The sequence below is a fragment of the Rattus rattus genome, chromosome 6 (genome assembly GCF_011064425.1).
Source record: "Rattus rattus isolate New Zealand chromosome 6, Rrattus_CSIRO_v1, whole genome shotgun sequence".
Lineage (NCBI taxonomy): Eukaryota > Metazoa > Chordata > Mammalia > Rodentia > Muridae > Rattus > Rattus rattus.
This window is the reverse complement of record NC_046159.1, coordinates 101,824,660-101,845,117: the sequence shown is the minus strand read 5'-3', so window position 1 is coordinate 101,845,117 and position 20,458 is coordinate 101,824,660. Positions and strand designations below refer to the sequence as shown.

At 42.0% G+C, this 20,458-nt stretch overlaps 1 protein-coding gene across 2 annotated transcripts in view; it reads left to right on the top strand.

The window, feature by feature from the left end:
• The window catches only part of Trim24 (tripartite motif containing 24), a 118,426-nt gene extending 99,847 nt beyond the window's left edge, over positions 1–18,579 (top strand). For both annotated transcript variants that reach the window (XM_032906744.1, XM_032906746.1), the window contains exons 10-19: positions 792–965; positions 3,200–3,373; positions 5,024–5,159; positions 7,495–7,567; positions 8,949–9,117; positions 9,411–9,739; positions 10,934–11,066; positions 13,441–13,515; positions 16,995–17,144; positions 17,779–18,579. In XM_032906744.1, the coding sequence (XP_032762635.1) occupies positions 792–965; positions 3,200–3,373; positions 5,024–5,159; positions 7,495–7,567; positions 8,949–9,117; positions 9,411–9,739; positions 10,934–11,066; positions 13,441–13,515; positions 16,995–17,144; positions 17,779–17,988 (1,623 nt within the window). In that variant the 3' untranslated portion in view covers positions 17,989–18,579. The remainder of the gene's footprint in view (positions 1–791; positions 966–3,199; positions 3,374–5,023; positions 5,160–7,494; positions 7,568–8,948; positions 9,118–9,410; positions 9,740–10,933; positions 11,067–13,440; positions 13,516–16,994; positions 17,145–17,778) is intronic.
• Positions 18,580–20,458: the final 1,879 nt, after the last annotated feature.

The following is a 20,458-nucleotide window of genomic DNA, read 5'->3' as shown; positions in this document are numbered from 1 at the left end:
ATTTAGAAAACCTCTCTGTAATTCCTCACTATTTTCTGTTTGTGTTTTCATGGTGTGAAGCCCTCATGTGCCAAGTTTTATAGGAAAATCAGAAAGGTGTGAGGGCTTCTGGCTAGTTCCCCTGTGTGGTTACTCAGTAATGCTGTCTCTGCACTTCACCTTGGAATTTCTGCTGGGTCCAGAAACACTGTACAGATGTGTTTTTCAATGGTTCTGAAATATACTCTTAACTGAGGGGAAAGGAAGCAATTTAGAGTATGAGAAAAAAATTCCAAAAGTAGGAAGAATTGGGGGAGGGAGGGCAGAGCTACGCCTATGGCTGTCTTGGTGTGGCCACATGAACCTTACGGCGCTAAAGATTCAGTTGTTTCTGTGAATGAGGACAGAAGTGCCTCCTCCTTTAGGAAGTCCTGATCTTAAACACAGTTATGGTGTCTTGAACAACGAAGCAACAAGTTCCCAACCATGAACACAGTTGAGTGGTCAAAAACACTGGCGTGTGAGCTTAGGGTTTGCTAAACTCAGTTTGAAACCAGCATTGACAGAGGAGATGTGGCCTTCCCCATCCACCAGTGTCAGGCGTGCTTTCTCCTGCTCACTCCTCCTCCTCCTCCTTCCCTTTCCTTCCCTTCCCAACCACTCTTTCCCCTTGCCCTTTTCTAAGTGACTACTAGTGCCGACAGTGGGCATTCTGTGGTGAGATGTTACCCTCTGGGATTTTGTGCAGTAAAGATCCGGCCTCTTTGGAGGCCATTGTTAGTTACTGCAGTGCTTTTGTTTCTTTCTTCTAGCATCCACCACCACGCTTAATAAACTTTCAGAACCACAGCCCTAAGCCCAATGGACCAGTGCTTCCTCCTTATCCTCAGCAGCTGAGGTACCCACCCAGCCAGAATATACCACGGCAGGCAATAAAGCCCAACCCCCTGCAGATGGCTTTTTTGGCTCAACAGGCCATAAAACAGGTGTGTATTACCTTTCTCTCCAGTGCGTCTCTGTACTGCCAGGTCATAGGAGCTTACGTAGACAATAGGTGATGAAGGGCACGTGCTTGCTTTTCTGTTGAGTAGAAAATACAGACTATATGTAGAAGCAGATCTATGGCACAGGTAAGAAAACATCTCAGTGCTTTGTAATCAAGGAAGCCTTGCCTACTGTGTGTGTGTGTGTGTGTGTGTGTGTGTAATCAAGAATTGATTTACCATCTCTGGGTTTCATTTAGTAATATTTTAAAATTCATACTTGTTTCTGCTTCACCATTATAAAGAAAAGTTTAAATTGATGCTTGGCATCAAATTCTATTTATTTTCCTAATTTATGGCCTTGCCAACTACAATTTTTTTAGATCTCACTCCAGCTATAAAAATATGAGTGCCTTGCAGAGTTGTGTTGACAGTTGTCCTAATGCATATAAAATCACCTGGCACCTTTCAAGTATCACCCCCCCCATTTATTAGATTTTAATGGCTAGATCATTGCCTTCTGCCAGTGACCAGTACCAAGGAACCAAGGTTCAACTCCAGAGATAGGACCAGGGACTCAAGGCTGTGCTGCACACGCCCCCCTCTGCTGGCTCGAGGCTGTGGAACTTTTCTTTGAGCAGCTCAGCCCACAGACTTGACGCAAGGACAGGAAAACACGCTCGTGCCCTCAGCACTGTCATCGCATGTGCTCATAAGGCAGAAGGTCTCAAGACCAAATCAGGGTTGTTTGGTCAGCCGCATCTCTACGGGAATAGGAAACATCTTGCCTGTGGCATTCCTTGGGCAGATGGCAGCGTTCCTGCTAGGGAGACAAACAAGAGTTCTGTGGAAACAGCAGGATAGGGTACGCATGCTTCAGTAAATACTATGAAGTTTCTTTTAATATTTTCTAGACAAAAATGTAAACATGAATGAATAAGTGAACAATAAACCAGGAGAAACATGACTTGTGAACTTTCTGTGTAGAGTTAGATTCATAGGTGTCCTGTACTTTTTAAAGTGCTACTGTCAAACACGTAGGACGGGGCAGTGCTTTGGCACAGTTGCTCTCTGAGGTTTGAGGAGAGCTGGTGGAGTCCGAGCTTCCATCGTGTGGGTTCAGGGATCAGGTTGGCAGGCTTGGCAGCAAGTGCTTTATGTACCGAACATCCCACTGGCCCCAGAAGTTAGTTTTAATGCATAAATTCACCAAATTATCCCATGCTCATGTAATACTTTTTAGCTAGTAAGAAACTGTCATGTCACCTAATTTTTGTGAGACATGATCTCATCTCTGTGTTTTATCTTGTGCATAGGTAACAACCCCAGAAAGGTACTCATCAACAGTGATTCGTTACTCTCGGAAGGGGAGGAAGAAAAATACGTAGGGATAAGATAAAAAGATTGGGTGTGAAGGTGCTAAAGATGACATTCACACCCAACTTCATGTTTCTGTGTGTGTACTTTTTACAGTTACATATATATGTGGGATTTTTTTCAGAACACCATGTTTCAGAATGTCACTCTACAGTGTCATCCATATATAAATGAGTCTGGGCAGCTCTCTGCTGAATGACTTTGGGATAGCTTTCAGTTCTCCCACCCCTAGATTTATTCTGAGTTTTCATGTTTTTCAAGTACACCAAATATTGAAATAATCTCATAGGGACAGTTTGTTTCCCTTACCTTAGTACATATTAACCATCCGCCTTTTTAGCTAACTATCCATCGGTACTGTATTTTGTGTTTGCTTTGAAGCAAATGTGAATGAGAAAGCTGTCCTCAATAAGGCTTAATTACTTGGTCATATATGAAAAGTAAGGAAGGGAAGTATAAGCATCTTACAGCCCTAATAATTTGTGACTATTTTTAGGCATTTCAGGTAGGAATAAAAGAAAATGTATGTTTTCAGTTCTCTAGCTTTACTTCAAAGAAGTTGCTTTTAGTATGCTTATATTTCTTGTACAATTCATATGTGTGTGTATATATATTTTATAAGGATGTGAGGTTGTTTTCTGGTATATGCTAGTTATTTTTTGCCAGAAAAAAAGGCTTATTTATTTTTTGGTATTATTACCACATGTGTGTGTACACACAAAATATGCTTCCCTTTCTCTCTCCCCTGGTTCTTTCCCTTCAAAGGACATTTGAGCTGTAATGATATACTGTCGCTCTGTCTTTGATATGTGCAAAGAGGGTCTATTTACATTTCTCATTCTTCTGTCTTGGTACCTCAGTGGCAGATCAGCAGTGGACAGGCTACGCCCACAACTGCCAGCAGCTCCTCCTCCACTCCTTCCAGTCCCACGATCACAAGTGCAGCTGGGTATGATGGAAAAGCTTTCAGTTCACCCATGATTGATCTGAGTGCACCAGTGGGAGGATCTTACAATCTTCCTTCTCTTCCAGATGTAAGTTTATGTAAAATCTGTACTAATAACCTCTGAAAATTGGCAGTAAATGTGGGTTTAGTTTAAGGTATGGGTTTATTGGTTTATCAGCTATTTCTGAAAGCTTAGTTTTATTCTTTAGAAATAAAATGTGAGTAAAATTAGGAATTCCGAACATTTGGACATACAAAGGAATGTTTTCTGGGCTCTGACGTTGAAGATGTTTGCAGAGGATGTGCCTTGGAGTCGAGGTAGGAAGTGAGCTGGAAGACTAGACTACTGTTCAGAGGAGAGAGTGGGGAGTAAGAGCAGAGGTCAGGTCAGTTCCTGAAGGGTAAGGCGTGCAAAGCTACAGAAAAGGCAGGACACCAGACCTGTCTACTTGAGCATATTAAGTAATATAGTCAGTCTTTAGGATCTTTAACTTTGACAAGGGACTTTGGAAAGCATCTTTCTAAAGGCAGAAAGTAACAGTGTTGTGTTGCTGGCCTCTGTGTGGGTCTGTGCCTGTACACGTATTGTGCCTCCATGAATGCTTGATGCCTTTGGAGGCCACAAGAGGACATCAGATCCCTTGGAACTGGAGTTACAGACTGCTGTGAGCTGCCAGGCGGGTGCTGGGATGAAATCCGAGTTCTCTGGAAAACAACTGATGTTTGTTTTTTTTTTTTTCCAACTGCTGAGCTGTCTCTCCAACCCTGCTTTTTCCTACCCTGATAGTCTCAGTGTCAGGACACACATACAACCAAATATGAAACATTTACACTTGTGAAGTTTTACACAAGTTGGAAGGAATCGTGTATTAGATTAAACTTTTCATTTTTCTTTAATTTTTTTTCAAGTTGAGATCAATTATATTTCCTAATAATCATATTATTAATCTTACTGGAGTCATTTCAGTTTTTATAGTGCATATATTTTAAACGGGCTCTTATCAGACATAGGAAAACAATTTAAATTAAAAAAAATTTGCTTTTAGGATTATTCCACAATATAAATTATTTTTATTACATTAAGAAACCCAGTCTTTTATGCACTATCCAGAAATTATTGACTAAAGTAGTACCTAAGAATAGTCAAATACAAATGACCCTGTCTGCTTCCTGTCCCCCAGCCCCCACTACCATAAAAGAGAGAATCCATAGAAAATGAAGTTTCCTTTCTTTTTTTCTGCATTATTTCATTATGTACAGTCTGTACCCTGGCTTTAGGGCACAGTTCTCCTATAGAATCCCAATTGAGAAAGACTACAAAGACGTGAAGGAATTGTACATGTTCCTGGGAAATGACATATTTAGGCAGAGGGAGGCGGGCCCGAGCACGTATGATGTGGTGCATCTGTTCTCAGTATATTTGCCATGGGTAGAATATAAAGAGTAAACTTTAATTTCTTGATGGGGAAATGGTCTAACAGAACTTCTAAGTTTGTATTACTTGAGCCCTTAGTCTCTACACTCCAGAGGCAGAAGCCGGCAGATTTATGGTAGTTCCAAGATCAGTCTGGTCAATAAATTGAGTTCCAAGATAGCCAGGGCTGCACAGAGAAGCCTTGTTTCTTTCAACAAACAGGAAAAAGATAGTACTTGGGATCCAAGTTTTCTTGTAAATTTATAGTAGTAGTTTTTAGTTTGCAACATTAATTTGCCCTGAAAAAATGTCTTGTCTTGGAAGATTGATTGTTCAAGTACTATCTTGTTGGACAATATTGCAAGGAAGGATACAAGTGTAGACCATGGCCAGCCAAGACCTCCATCAAACAGAACCGTGCAGTCACCAAATTCATCAGTGCCGTCTCCAGGCCTGGCAGGTAAGGCCACCTTTTGGATTCGCAAATGTTCTCTGGTTTTTACTTATACTTTTACTCATAATGATTAAAAGTTCCTCTTTGCCTCACTTTTGATGTATTGGGGTGGTGTCTGCCTCAATTTTTAAATGATGGTTATTGTATCTTGGTTTTATTTTATATATATTCGCATGTGTTTCCACAGCTGTGCCATAGTGCACATGTGGAAGCCAGAGGACAACTTGGAGTTGATTTTTCTCCTTCCTCCAAGAGGGTGCCAGGCTTCAGTGCTCAGACCGTCAGACTGTGATAAGGGTTTTAACCCACTGAACCCATTTCACCAACCTGAGTTTTTTATACCATGTAAAACTAGAATTCTTCACAAAAGAAGGAAACTTGGGTTCTTTTTCTAGTTTCAGCAAAATTTATTGGCATTATAGCAACCAAAGAGCAAAGTTTTATCACATTGTCATTAATACATTTAGTTGCCTGTATATGGTCTCTTTGAGAATGTAATTTGCCTAGCCTCACATTTTATTAGATAGGATACAAAAGAAGAGAGCGGTCTTGGTGGCTTGTGTTTAGCTGTATTTAGCTGTATTGTGTTTGGTGTAGGGAGGTAAGGCGATGGCTCACTGGGCAAGGGCACGTGCTGCTCCTGCAGAGGACCATAGCTCTGTTCCCAGCGCCCTCATGCTGGCTCACAACAACCTGGAACTTCAGTGCTGGCCTCCCTGAGTGTTGCATGCACATGGTACACTTACGAGTATGCAGGCAGACCAGTCGAGTCACATAAAAGTCAATCTTTTAAAAAAAAAAATCATACTTTAATATTCTTAATTGATTGCTATAAGAAACACTGGAAATACTATTCCTGGAGACTTGATATAGCAGGTGTCTCTTGTGTGGCATCCTGGAGAGACATAGACAGATGCATCCAGAAAATGTGCTGGTGACAAGCTAAAGCAAGAATTGCACTCAGGTCTAGCCTGGAGAATCAGTGAGCTCACCACACCCTGCCAGTGTGGTTGGTAACTCAGCAAAGAGGGCCCCGAGGCCATCTGCACAGTTTGCAGGTCCCTCTAAGAGAGTTCTTCCATTCCAGCACTTTCCTACATAAATATTCTGACTTTCTGAATCTTTGACTTCTTCAGCTTCCTGAATTTTGAAAAATTTCATTACATCCTATGTTTCTTCAGTGTCCTGAGTCTTAGGATCCTCCCTTTCCCTGGAGGAAAGACCGTTTCAGTCCCGAGGAAGCAGCAGCACAACAGCATCCTCTTGGAGCGATGGAAAGGAGAAAACTTAATTAAGTTTTTCAGCAACGTTACCAAAAAATAACGTGGTTACAAAATTTAAGTGGAGGTTCCTGCTTTAAACATGAACTTAGAATAAAAGACAATTACCTGTGAATAAATTAGGAATGTCCTTGGTGTTGAGGAAAGACACATGAATAGGTAATCCCTACCCAATAAAGGCATCCAGCAAAATAGACTAAACAAAACTTTGCTCTCTCCAGTTGTCAGAACAAACAGGATTTGGTTTCTTCCTGCTGAATTAGCCATGATTTGAATAGAGATGATAGTAGTGATACAAGTGTCAGCAGGACCCTTCCTGTGTGTTACAGTGTCACTTGGCAAGACACTTCTGAAGGCCGCATGGCAATAATTCTAAGGCTAACATTTATCTCCTGTGGGCTGCCAGATACTAGTATTCCATCTACTAGTGTATGTGCATGTGTATGTAAGTGCCACAGCATGCTTGTGGAGGTCAGACAACAGTTTGTGGGAATCTAAACTCTCCTTCCACGTGTGGAGCCCAGGGATCTAGCTGAGGTCGTCAGGCTTGGCATCAAGCGACTCTGCCTCTGAGCAGCTCAGCAGCCTGAGTCTAGGGTCTCTGTGCAGCAGTTCAGATCCTCCTGTTTATTTACTGCCTCACATCTGGATCTGACTTTGACTTTTCCCTGGGTTGTTGTCAGGCGGGACCAGGGATGTAGCTTGGGTTGTCAGGCTGACTAGTACCTACCCTAAGCCAGCCTCCATCCCCCGAACTCCTTTGTGTTAGCCCCTTTCTCTTTTGTAGCTTTTGCTGGCTCCGCCCCCTTCTTACCTGCAGGAAAGACCTGAAAGTGTTTTCCTACTGGAACTTCGGGTTGGGAGAGATCCTATGATGGACAGACCACCTTCCTGCCCAGAAATCGGTCGTGCCACAACCGTAAACAAACTGTGAAAGATATGCCTGTGGTTTGGGAGGGTTTTAGTAGACGGCCCTGGTTTTGGTATAATCAAGTGAACAGTTTGACAGATTTGAATGCATAGATTAATTCACTGTGAATGTCTTCCTTCCTTCTCCTCAGGGCCTGTTACTATGACTAGTGTCCATCCCCCAATACGTTCACCTAGTGCCTCCAGTGTTGGGAGCCGAGGAAGGTAAACAGATTTAACCATATTTATGGGTATAGTCTTTCCTCGGTATCCATAGAGACTCGGTTCCCGGGCTCATCCCAGTGTACCAAAATCTGCAGTTGCCCAAGTCCTCTGTGATGGTACAGTATTTGTGCATAATTTGGTCATATCTTTGTGTATGCTTTAAATTATCTCTAGGTTACTGATGCTGCCTAATACATTTGACTGTTTCATAATTACTTGTTATATTGCATTGTTTGGTGAATAATGACATTCTCCACCCCAAAAGAAAATAGTTTGTACACATTCAGTTACAGGCACACTTCCTCTCACAAGGTACTTTCCATCCATATATGTAAATGCCATGCAGAAGGTACAAGAAGAGTAACTGTGCATATAATTTCTTGTAGTTGTCAGTGTTTTGATTCTTGGTCCATGTTTTCTACTATTCATTTTTAATTAAGTAGTTAAACTAGTACAGCATTAAAGATAGAAAGTATTTGTCTAAATGCTAAAAATAAGATAGTATTTGACATCGTGATAGCAAAGACAGAAGTAAACAACATATTAATATATAGACAAAAATTTAGGAAATGAAGCAGTATAATGAGTTTTTGTTTTGTTTCAAGACAGAATATCACACAGTGTCACTTCAGTTGGCCAGGAACTCACTTAAGTAGATGAGACCGGTGTCTTTACTCATGATGCTGCCCCTGCTCAGAATGAAGAAGCAGTCTTTCTCTCAGTATTCTCTGACTGTTGTGATGATCAAACATTGGTTCTACTTTAAAAGAAATTTTTACAATTAAGCTCCCACTTTAAGTTGTTATATAGTTCTGCCCTCGTTATGTTTGAAACTTAGCTCTAGATGTAAGTCACGTTTTTTGTTTATCATTTGAACGCAGCATTCTTTAGAAGGAAGTTTCCCTGTGGTCCACCTTAATATCAGAGTGGCTAATAGTGCAAGGTTTCTGTTCAGCTACCACCTTTAAGGGGCAGAAGCAGAGGCCAGCAAGTGATTTTCTAGTGTAATCTGTGCATGAAAGTCTAGATTTCTGTAGTCACTGACTAGACAGGAAATTAGAAAAGATAGAAAATGTTAGTTCTAAGACACCAAATCTAAAGGCTCGAACCTTAGATGTCACGTCATTTAGGTGTGAGTGAGGTTTCACTAAGTTTCAGGCCCGTGGTGAACCTGTTTAGAAGGTTAGTCTGTAGACCCTTTCTGTCCTCACCGAGGAAATGCATGCTGCTTTCCACAACTGTCTTAGCATCACTCACTGCTGATAGGAAATACTATCATATTTTATGATAGATATAATAGCACTCCAGAATGTTGTTCAGTTTATGGTTTTTAGGTTGTCTGATTTGGTCTCCCTCTCGTGTCTCTCTCTCTCTCTCACAGCTCGGGCTCTTCCAGCAAACCAGCAGGAGCGGATTCTACTCACAAGGTCCCAGTAGTCATGCTGGAGCCAATTCGAATAAAACAAGAAAACAGTGGACCACCTGAAAACTACGATTTTCCTGTTGTTATAGTAAAACAAGAATCAGATGAAGAATCTAGACCTCAAAATGTAATTATACCAGTACTTACAGTACTAATCCCATTTAAGAGGCAAGAAAAGGATTTTCTAAACTGAGTTTCCCTCCTCTCTTGACTCCAGATTGTGTCAGGTTGACATACAACTAGCCAGCACAGTGTCTGATGTGTGATTTGAATTAGTAGCTGCAATAAACCATCTCTACACTTCATGGGATTGACTTCTCCACTGCTCACTTAGTCTTTAATTGTGGCCTTCAGGAAGTGGAAGGGTCCCCTTTAGCATACACACATATATGAACGATGCTGTCCTCTCTTTGGTTGCAGACTAACTATCCAAGGAGCATACTGACCTCCCTCCTCCTAAACAGTAGCCAGAGCTCTGCTTCTGAGGAGACTGTGTTACGGTCCGATGCCCCTGATAGTACAGGAGATCAGCCAGCACTCCATCACGAAAACTCCTCAAATGGAAAGTCTGAGTGGCCGGATGCCTCCCAGAAGTCCCCTGTGCATGTTGGAGAGACAAGAAAGGAGGATGACCCCAATGAAGACTGGTGTGCTGTTTGTCAAAATGGTGGGGAACTCCTATGCTGTGAGAAATGTCCTAAAGTATTCCATCTTACTTGTCATGTGCCCACACTGACAAATTTTCCAAGGTAAAAAATATGTCTGTCTAAAGTATGAAGCACAGCAGAGTGCCAGAGCTTCTTGGGTGGCATGTGCATGCCCGGGGAGCTATATAGAAAAGGAACAGTGCTCTAGAGCAAAGGGGTACAATTGGACAGGAATGACATGGGGGAGAGGAGGGGTACAACTGGACAGGAATGACATGGGGGAGAGAGGAGGGGTACAACTGGACAGGGAATGACATGGGGGGAGGGGAGGGGTACAACTGGACAGGAATGACAGGGGGGGAGAGGAGGGGTACAACTGGACAGGAATGACATGAGGGGAGAGGAGGGGTACAACTGGACAGGAATGACATGGGGGGAGAGGAGGGGTACAACTGGACAGGAATGACATGGGGGGAGAGGAGGGGTACAACTGGACAGGAATGACATGAGCAGAAGAGGAGGGGTACAACTGGACAGAAATGACATGGGGGAGGGTACAACTGGACAGGAATGACATGAGTGGGAGAGGAGGGGTACAACTGGACAGAAATGACATGGGGGAGGGTACAACTGGACAGGAATGACATGGGGTGGGGAGAGGAGGGGTACAATTGGACAGGAATGACATGGGGGGGGTACAACTGGACAGGAATGACATGGAGGGGAAGGGGGAGGCAGAAAAGGGATTTTTCAATGTAAAAATTGTAATGAACTTTTAACAGTTGTTATAAAGATTTGGCACAGATGTATACTCTAGAGTCCCGACAGTTCCCTGTTCCCTGCTTCCTGGTCTGTGCTTCTCAGAAAGCTCATCTGTTGTGATAAACAGTCATAGACCCTCTCTGGGCCCTTGAGGCCCACACCTGTAACAAAGCATGGAGGAGATAGGAGGAGGGTCACAAGCATGATGTTAACTTAGACATTAATGTTAACTTCTTAGACCTTTGCATCAAATCTCTGCTATTTCTTCTTTTTTTTTTTTTTTTTTTTTTTTCCGAGCTGGGGACCGAACCCAGGGCCTTGAGCTTGCTTGCTCTACCACTGAGCTAACTCCCCAACCCCTGCTATTTCTTCTCTATACTGCCTTGTACCTAGTAGCACCTAATGAATAGGCAGAGGATAAAACCCATTCCAAAGAAACCTGTCATAGGTGGGTGGCCTGCAGGTGGTGGGAAGGTGATGGTAAAGACAAGAGATGTGACATACACAGAACTCAAAGGTTTATTATCCCAACAGTGGAGAATGGATTTGTACTTTCTGCCGGGACTTATCTAAGCCAGAAGTTGAATATGATTGTGATGCTCCCAGTCACAACTCAGATAAAAGGAAAAGTGAAGGCCTTACTAAATTAACACCAATAGACAAAAGGGTAAGTTTTTTAACGTTTCCATGCATTGATTTTTACACTGAATTCTTTCACCTTTAAGTTTCTTTTCTCTCTTTCTTCCCTCTGTTGCACAGAGAGAAGAATCAATAGTAAGCTAGTGTGCGTGCGTGCGTGCGTGCGTGCGTGCGTGCGCGCGTGCCCTCATCCGTGCATCTACATGGAGACCAGAGGTTAATGTAACATATCTTCCTCTTTGGCTTTCCACCCTTACTTTTGAGTCAGGCCCTGTCACTGAACCCGGAGCTCCCTGGCTAGACTGACTAGCCAGCAAGTACCTGGGATTCACTTGTTTCCCCATCTCCCTCTTTTCAGAGTTTCAGGCAGATGCTACCATGCTTGCCTTTTCTGCTTAGGTGCTGGGGATCAAAGCATAGAAAAAGCACTTGACCCACTGAACTATAACTTCTTAATTAAAAAAGAAAACTATATTAGCTAGGTACTTAAAATACTATACTTGAGCAGAGTAAACTGTATATCCCTTATAAATAGGGCTGGGCTTTGGGTTGGGAGGGATAGTGCTAGAACAGAGTCAGAGAGAAGGGGGGTATCCCGGCCAGTTGTTCCATCCTGCAGGGCAGTCAAAGAGGGTGTACAGAGGGTACCTGGAAGAGAATGGAGGACAAGAGACACGAAGAAGGACGCCAAGACGAGTCTGATCAAGGCGACAATTTTACTTTTTCCCAAGGCTGAATTTATTTTTTTTTCCCATTCTTTCTTTATTAACTTCAGTATTTCTTATTTACATTTCGAATGTTATTCCCTTTCCCAGTTTCCGGGCCAACATCCCCCTAACCCCTCCCCCTCCCCTTCTATATGGGTGGGACAAGGCTGAATTTATATCATAGCAGGTTTAACAGGGAGTGGGGAAGTGAGAAGCATCTATACAAGCCAAGGACCCAGTACTCGTGTGGTCAGCTGATGTCAGCAGGATGTTGGTTTCTCAGAAAGGTCACAGTTTGTCATATCACTGGGCATCCTGACCACCAGATTTGTATTAGTCTTCCACAGCTAGCTGGGGATTTTCCATGAACCCAGTCATACGTAACTCTAACCATAATATTAACATCAATAATGGAGGGTGTTAAGGGCATCACTCCCGACCGAGGCGGGCGGGCGGTGGTGCTGCCTAGGCAGTGAGCCCTAAGTCTCCACCATTCCCACCTCTTTGCTTCTGGTATTGCAAGTATACATCCGGGGCATCTAGCTTCTTTACCTTCCATCTTGAAATCCAACCCAGCTGTTCCCCACTTTACTGACTGAGCCATCTCTTCAGTCCAACTAACTCTTGGCTTTTTTGGCAGGGCCAAGAAGAGACAAGGACTTACTGTGTAGCCCAGGCTGGTCTAAAACTCTGTAGTATGTACTGGCCTTGAGTTCACAACATTCCACTTGGCTCTGCATTCCAAGTACATGCCCAGTCTTGTTCTTTGTTTCTGATTTCTTATTTTATTTGTTGTCGTTAATTTTGTTTTGTTTGTTTGAGACATAGTATCACTGTTAGTCCAGTCTGTCATCAAACAGCAATCCTCCTGTCTCAGCCTTCCAAGTGCTGGATTATAGGAATGGGCCACCATGCATAGCTTTAGTCTGAGTTCTAAATTTTGTCTACCTTAATGTCTGTCTGTCTGTCTCTCTCTCTCTCTCTTTCCCCCCTTCCCTCCCTCCTTCAAGACTGTTCTAGCACTGTCCCTCTCAACCTAAAGGCCACTCTGTAAGAGATATACAGTTTACTCTGCTCAATATAGTATTTCAGAATCTTTTGAGAATTGAGTGAGATTTACTTTTTGATTTAATGTTCCTGGAAATAATTCCATACTTTGACCACGTGAAATTTTATTTAACATTTAACCATAATTTTTATTACTAAAAAAATTTATCAAAACATATTTAAAAAAGAAACTATGAAAATTGACATCTAGGAAGATGTGCTAGTCAAGTACATGTTCACTGGGTGGCAGACGTTCATCGGTCCTGAGGGGAGGAAGTTTCAGAGCTCACACCAGGGGCAGGACACTGTGTTTGCAAGAGAGGAAGGACGGGTCTTAGCAGGGAGGAGGTTGCAGCACTGCATTGAGTCTTCCAGTGACCACTGCTGAGTCACACAGCACAGACTGGAGGGGGGGGTGCTCCTCTTGAGGGACAGATGTATATTCCCAGGTGTGATTGGCTTATTCACCCAGTTACAGGGACTCTCACAGCCATATTCCCGAAGTTAATAGCTAATTCAAATAGGAAGCAAACCCCAAAGATTGAGTGTTCCTTACTGATTCCTTACTGGGCTTTGATTTTTAATTTGAGACCTGTGAATTCTTTCAGAGTACGCCGTGCCTTTACTCTTGTCTGTATCTCTCGGTAGAAATGTGAGCGCCTGCTCCTGTTCCTTTACTGCCATGAGATGAGCCTGGCTTTCCAGGACCCCGTCCCTCTGACTGTAAGTATTAATGTCTGTGTGTGTCTGTGTGTGTGTGTGTGTGTGTAGGCAGCACACTTTTTTTTTTTTTTTTTTTTTTTTTTTTTTTTGGTTTTTGAGAAAGGATCACAGTGGAACTTAAGACTCAAGGGTTCTTCTCTGCTAGCTCTCCAGTAACCCTAGGAAATCTGCCTGTCCCTAACTCCCTCAGCTGGGACTGTAAGTGTATGCTGCCATGCCTGTCTTTTTACATACTTTGCATAGGTGCTTTGATCAAACTCATGTCCTCATGCTAGCATCGCTAACACCACCGACTGAGTCTTCCCAGACTCCTAATACGAATCTTGAGCACACACAGACACACAATGTTTTCATCTTAAATACATGCTTTTTTTTTCTCTCTCTTTTTTGTTAATTTGTTAGTTATATAAATTACTTGGTTTCGTTATGACATTTTAATATACAACATTTAGTTCACTCATTCTCTGTCTCAGTCTCTCTCTCTCTCTCACACACACACACACACACACACACACACACACACACACACACACACACACACACACACACACCCTCACTATCCTCCTGGTTCCCTTCCTCTCAGATTTTCCTGGCATGCACACGTGCATGAGTGCTTTACATCTAAATTCCATATAAGACAGAGGACAGAGCCTGTCTTCAACTTCCCCCATTGCTCTGTCTTGTTTCCCTGCCAGCACTGCCCTTGTTCCTTTCACACAGACGACTCTTCTTACGTGTCCTATACAGCATTTCTCCTGAGTCACTCAGTTCAGTTAGCATGATGATCCCAAGCTTCATGCATGTTCCTACAGATGAGGTCATCTCACTAAGTAGATAATGCATGTTATGGCAGTTGGCTGATCATTTCAACTTGTTCTTGAGTATCCTCCTCATCCTACCCAGTTCACCTCCATATCGGGATGGTTTTATGTTTCCTGTACTTAGAAGGTTTATACGGCATTTATTTTTCTAAATAAAGACCTCTCTAGTCTATAGGTGTAGTCTTATAAAAACAAGTAGGATTTAATAATGGAAAAAAGCTGAAAATCATATATTCACATATATATTTCAAACAGATATATAATGAAAGTATAGTATAACTTTGATACCTTTAGAGTACTAGAAAGGAGCCCATGCTTAAAATATTTTCTCGTCTATGGTATCTGAAAGTTCTTTTTGAAATTGAATAAATTTTGTTTTGGTTTTCTTCATTGTGCTTGGGTCCGGTTGGGTCGGGTCGGGTTGGGTTTTCTAAGACAGGGTCTCATCGATCTCAGGTTGGCCTCAGTCTAGAGGGAAATGACTTTGAACTTCCTGACCCTACTACCTTCACCTCCCAATGACATTTACACTTAATGGTTTGCTGGGTTTTAAAAATCAATGCAAATGAGAAAGAGAAAACTCCTAAATAATTTAAGACAGTCAATTTCATGGTAGAAAATGTTGCAGTTAAGCACATTATTTTATATGGTGACTGTATATCTCATTGTGTAGCACTGGCTGGCCTGGAAGCCATTATATAGATGCTGGCCTTGAACCTGGAGGGATCCTCTTGCACCAGCAGTCTATTTTTAATATTTAGGTTTTTATATTTAAAGTAAGAGTTTTCTAAGGACACTCTGGATTAAACCCATACGAACTTCAGGGAAAAGGAGCTTTCATACCCAAAAGGAGCAGAATAGAGAAGATTAAAGTTTGTGCCAGTACATACTTAAAAATATAACCCAAAATTGTTGCTTTTTATGATTCTGGCTTACATATCTATTAGCAGTACCAGCAGCCGCCACAAGTTAACCCCCTTTTTCTTGATATAAAGTATTTCATAAAACTCACTTCATTAATCCTCTGAAATTGCCAGAATTATTGATCTGGAATATAACCTGATTTTCAAAGGATTAAGTAATGTTTGTAGGGTCCTGCTAGTGAGTACAGAAGCTGAGGATCAAGCCCTTCCCTACTTGCAATAGTACAAGACAAAACCCTGGTGACTTCATTTTTTAAATGGGTTTGTTTGCTTGTTTCAGAAACAGGGTCTTCTAATCTAGCCTTTGCTGGCCTGGAACTCACTATGTAGATCAGGCTGTCCAGCAGGTATGGAAGTCATACTGTAGGTCCTTCCACCTCTGCCTCCCAGTGCTGGTGTGAAAGACCGGTATCAGCATAACCAGGCCTCTCCCTCAAATAGCCAAGATAATGTTGCTGGACAGAGCAGTCATGCTTTACAAGTACTCACTCCTTGGTTTCCCTTTTATTTCTTTTAACTCCTGGCTAATCTAGAATTTGCTATGTGTATCAGGCTAGCCTCCAACTCACAGACCTGCCTTCCTCTCCCTCCCATGCATTGGGATTAAAGGTGTGTGCCACCATACCCAGCTTAGTAATTATTTTGTATTTAACCATGAAGAGGGAGCATATAGGAGGTTTAAAGGAAAATACAGTGTAGCCTTTGCTGGCCTGGAACTCCTTCTTTCCATTAAAAACCATTGTTGAGTAGGTCACATAGTAATTCTATTTTCAGTTTTCTGAGTAACCTCCATACTAAAAACCATAGTGACTGAATTGGTTTATATTCTCACCAGTAGTATACAAGGGTTCCATTTCCCCTGCTCCTCATCCGCATTTAGAGAGAGAGAGAGAGAGAGAGAGAGAGCGCGTGTGTGTGTGTTTTCTGGCCGCGATGAGACAGACTCTCAATGTAATTTCAGTTTTCATTTTCCTAACATTAATAAACATTTTTTCCTTAATGCTTATTGGCCATTTATCTCTTTTGGTTTAAATGTTCAGAGGACACTGTACAATGTAAATAAACATTCATATTTATTATAGCACTGTGCATGGGAGCTGATAGAATAAGCCTGACTGTTCATCAGCAGACAATTGGATTTAAAAAATACTGTGTATTACTGAGTGGTAGTGCTGTGTGCCTTTAAATCCCAACACTTAGGAGGCCGAGAGGTGGATCTTCAAGTTTAAGGCCAACCTGGTCTACAGCACTACATACAAAGAAACCCTCTCTTGATTAACAAAACAAAAAGAAGTTATATGTGCATAATGGATTTTTAGTCAGCCATAAAGACTGAAATTATGTCATTTTCTAAAACATAGATGTGTAGAGATAATTCTATGAATGCAGAAAGGTGTCGCATATTTTCTCTCAATTATGGGTCTGCTGGTATTTTATATTCATGCCTTGGGAATTGGGTAGGGGAGACTTTTGGTACTGGTATAAGTCTTCATAGACTTAACTATCTGTATGATACCCAACATTATATATAGTAAATATATACCAATATAAAATGTCAAGTTTTTAGAGAAAGTGACACAAAACCTGTGTAAAAACATAGTAGTACTTGTAAATGTTTGTTTCTTTGATTTTTGTTTATCACCAATGACAAAGTAACATGAAGAAAAATAGCATATACTATAGGACCGGGTACAATTTACTTATTTATATTATAATAACTCATTTGTTTTGTAAGGTGCCTGATTATTATAAAATAATTAAAAACCCAATGGACTTGTCAACCATCAAGAAAAGACTTCAGGAGGATTATTGCATGTATACAAAGCCTGAAGATTTTGTAGCTGATTTTAGATTGATCTTTCAAAACTGTGCTGAATTCAATGAGGTGAGATGGGGCGAGGCCACAGCAGTGTGGAGAGTGATCCTAAGCAGGCAGCTTGCCAGCAGTGAGGTCCCCAGATGTCCGTGCAGTGTCCCGTGTCTACCAGGATATGGCAGAGCTTGCTAGGGAGGCAAATCCACACTGAGTTTGCAGAGTTTTCTGTGTGGTAAGTGCAAATGCAAGCCTGCCTGAGGTAGACAGGTCGTTTAGAGTAAGAATTTACCATCCCTTCCTTTTATTTGCAAGCTATGCACGTTTAGACTTCTGCGTTTATCTTGAAATAATAGGACTGTACTAAACAGTTGTCATGTAAAGTCTCGTCTTGTCACTTTATGTAAACGTGTCTTTTTACTTGCTGTTTGTTCTTTTGTTGGTGGTTCCCATCCTGCCCTCTCTCATCTCGTCACCTTGCTGTTGTGACCCATTCCTGTCGTCACCACTCCTTCTAGAAGCAGTCAGTAAAAGTATAGCCCCAGACTAGTATTTGTTTTATGTCAGTGACATTGCTAAGTACTTCCCCAGTCCATTAAGTTTCATAGTTGTGTGCCAAATAGAACAGAATTGTGAGAGATTATTTATATTAACTAAAACATGGGTCTTTGGGCTGCTAAGTCCTACCTTTATTTTCATCCCACAGCCTGATTCTGAAGTAGCCAATGCCGGTATAAAACTTGAAAGCTATTTTGAAGAACTTCTAAAGAATCTTTATCCAGAGAAGAGGTTCCCTAAGCTAGAATTCCGGCATGACGAGGAAGACTGTAAGTTCAGTGACGACTCGGATGACGACTTTGTGCAGCCCCGGAAGAAGCGCCTCAAGAGCATGGAGGACCGGCAGCTGCTCAAGTGAGCGCACTGGCCAGGGCACTGTGTTCGAGATTCTCCTTCAAAAGTAAAGCAGGCAAAGACCTTGTCAGGGATTTAAGATCAGGACAGAGCAGGGTTGTGAGCTCTCTGGTCTGTTTTCTGTTTCCCAGACTTTGGTTTCTTTAATAACCCATTTCTTTAACCTCTTGTCATTGATAATAAAAAAGAAGAGGAAGGAAGGAAATGTGTTCAAGAATAAAAGAAGGAAGAAAAGGTAAAAAAGGAAGAAACAGCAAAGAAAGAAAAGACATTCTTCCCACTTGTTGGATTTCAGACAGCAACCTGGAGTAAGAGCTACCATAGAAAGAAATAGAGTTTGAAGTAAGTTGAGAATTTAGTGTGACTTGGATGTGTGATAATCCTTCTTAGAATATTAATTTTATTACCCATTAATTATGGCCAACTGTATGGAGATAGGTTTACTGTGCTTAAAAGAAGTCCTCCCCGAACGTGAGTGGGAAGCAGAGTTCTTTCCCAGGCTGCCTGCCAAAAAAGGTGTAGACAGATGCTATTAAGACACCAAATAGTGTCCATGTATAATGGCAAATGCATTAAAGAAATCAGGAAAAACAAATGCTTGCTTATTGTTTTGCTTTACCTTGTCTGTTAGAGATGCTGGGCATAGCAAGTCCTCAAGGCCATTCTTTCATACATTACTGGATCAGCCTTTTCTTCCGCTTCCTTCCTCCCCCACCCCCACCCCTTACTGTGCAGAGCTGGTAGAGCAAGACTGGTTGCTAACGGCTTTTCTTTGGTGGAGGGACGAGGCGGGGCAGGTGGTTGGGGTTTTGAGACTGTGTTCTACAGTATTTCTGTAGTCTTGGCTGTCCTGGAATTCACTCAAACTTAGAGGCCTGCCTGCCTCTGCCTCCTGAGTGTGGGATTAAAGGCGTGAGCCATGGGCTAACAGTGAGGCTTAGTAGAGCCATCAGACAATAGGGCACAGCAATATCTGATCCATTTCTTCAGCGTGTGCCCTGGGTCACCCTGTTCGTGTTCCCTGAATGGGCGGCCATCTCTTCCTCATTTCAAATGAGCGGAGGTTGTGGCGTTTGGGGGTGGGGGTGGGGACAGGTATTAGCAAGGTGGGGGGAATTCTATGAACTATTCTTCGTTGGCTTTCTATTTGCTTGATTTTTTTTTTTAACAGAACTTCATATTTCATCTTTGATCTGCCTTAATTCAGAATTTTTCTTTGGAAGAAAAAGGGAAAAAAATTATTTCTTTTGCTTGTTTGGTGGATTTTTTTTTGGGGGGGGGGGAAGGCTCAGATGAACGAAGCACCAAATCAGATTAAGGTAGAATAAAATTATTGTGTACTGTTGTTCTAGCCCAGTATTTGACAAAATACCAGAACAGTTTTCATTTGCCATAGTAAACTTTTAGTACTCAAGCATTTTAATTGTTTGACTAGAGAAAATTTTTTTTCTTTAGGTTGACAGAATAAAACACAGCTGACCTAAGGATTTAATTGGTCGCATTGCCTCCCCTAAATTAAACTGTAGCTGGACACTGTAGATGTAGTGTCAGGCACACAGTCCAAGGCCAGCACTTGGAAGGTGGAGGCAGGAGACTCAGAAGTTCCAGGTCGTCCTGCAGAGCCAGGTCAAGGCCAACCTCTGTTGTGTGAGACGGGGCGGGGTGGGGCAGGGCAGTGATGGTGGCTTGTGTACTGCATTACTGAGGTTGCTGGCTGGAGAACGGGGTGTACACGCCTTATCAACAATAGTTTCCCATTCTCTAAGTAAACAACCTATATAATACTCCAGTATACATAACCATTGTAACAGTCTACATCCGTTCTCTAAATGTATGTTGTGTGCTGATATTTGTTGTGTTTTAATATGCAGCTGATATTTATACTGGAAACACAGTCTGAACAACGTTTGACAATACACAGACCCTTGGGGAAGTGGGTTTCCATGTTCAGTCTGGCCTTCAGCTCTGGCCCTTCTACCTCTACCTCCCTGGTGCAGGGACTAAAGTAGTGTACAACTGTGCCCTCAGCTTTGGGGCTGATTGGTTGGTTGGTTTGCTTGCTTATTATCTGTGGGAAGTGGTTAAGCTTGTGTGGTTGAGTCCAGCATTTTAAATGTAGCAGCTGTGGAACCTTATTTTAATATTTTAAAGATTTATTTATTTTTATTTCATATGTACAAATGTTTGTCTGCATATATCATGTGTGTGCCTGGTGCCAACCCACGTAGGCTAGAAGAGGGCATTGAATCCCCTGGAACTGGAGTTAGAAAGGATAGTCAGCCACCATCTTGGTGCTGGGAACCAAACCCAGGACTTCTGCAAGAGCAGTAAATGCTCTTAACCACTGAACTATCTCTCTAGCCCCAGCTGTGGAACTCTGGGCAATACATTCCTTTTCGATATCTTAGAATAAGTTCTCTAATAGATTGTCTTTCATGCCTGTCCCCTGAGTTAAAACAATACTTATAAAAATT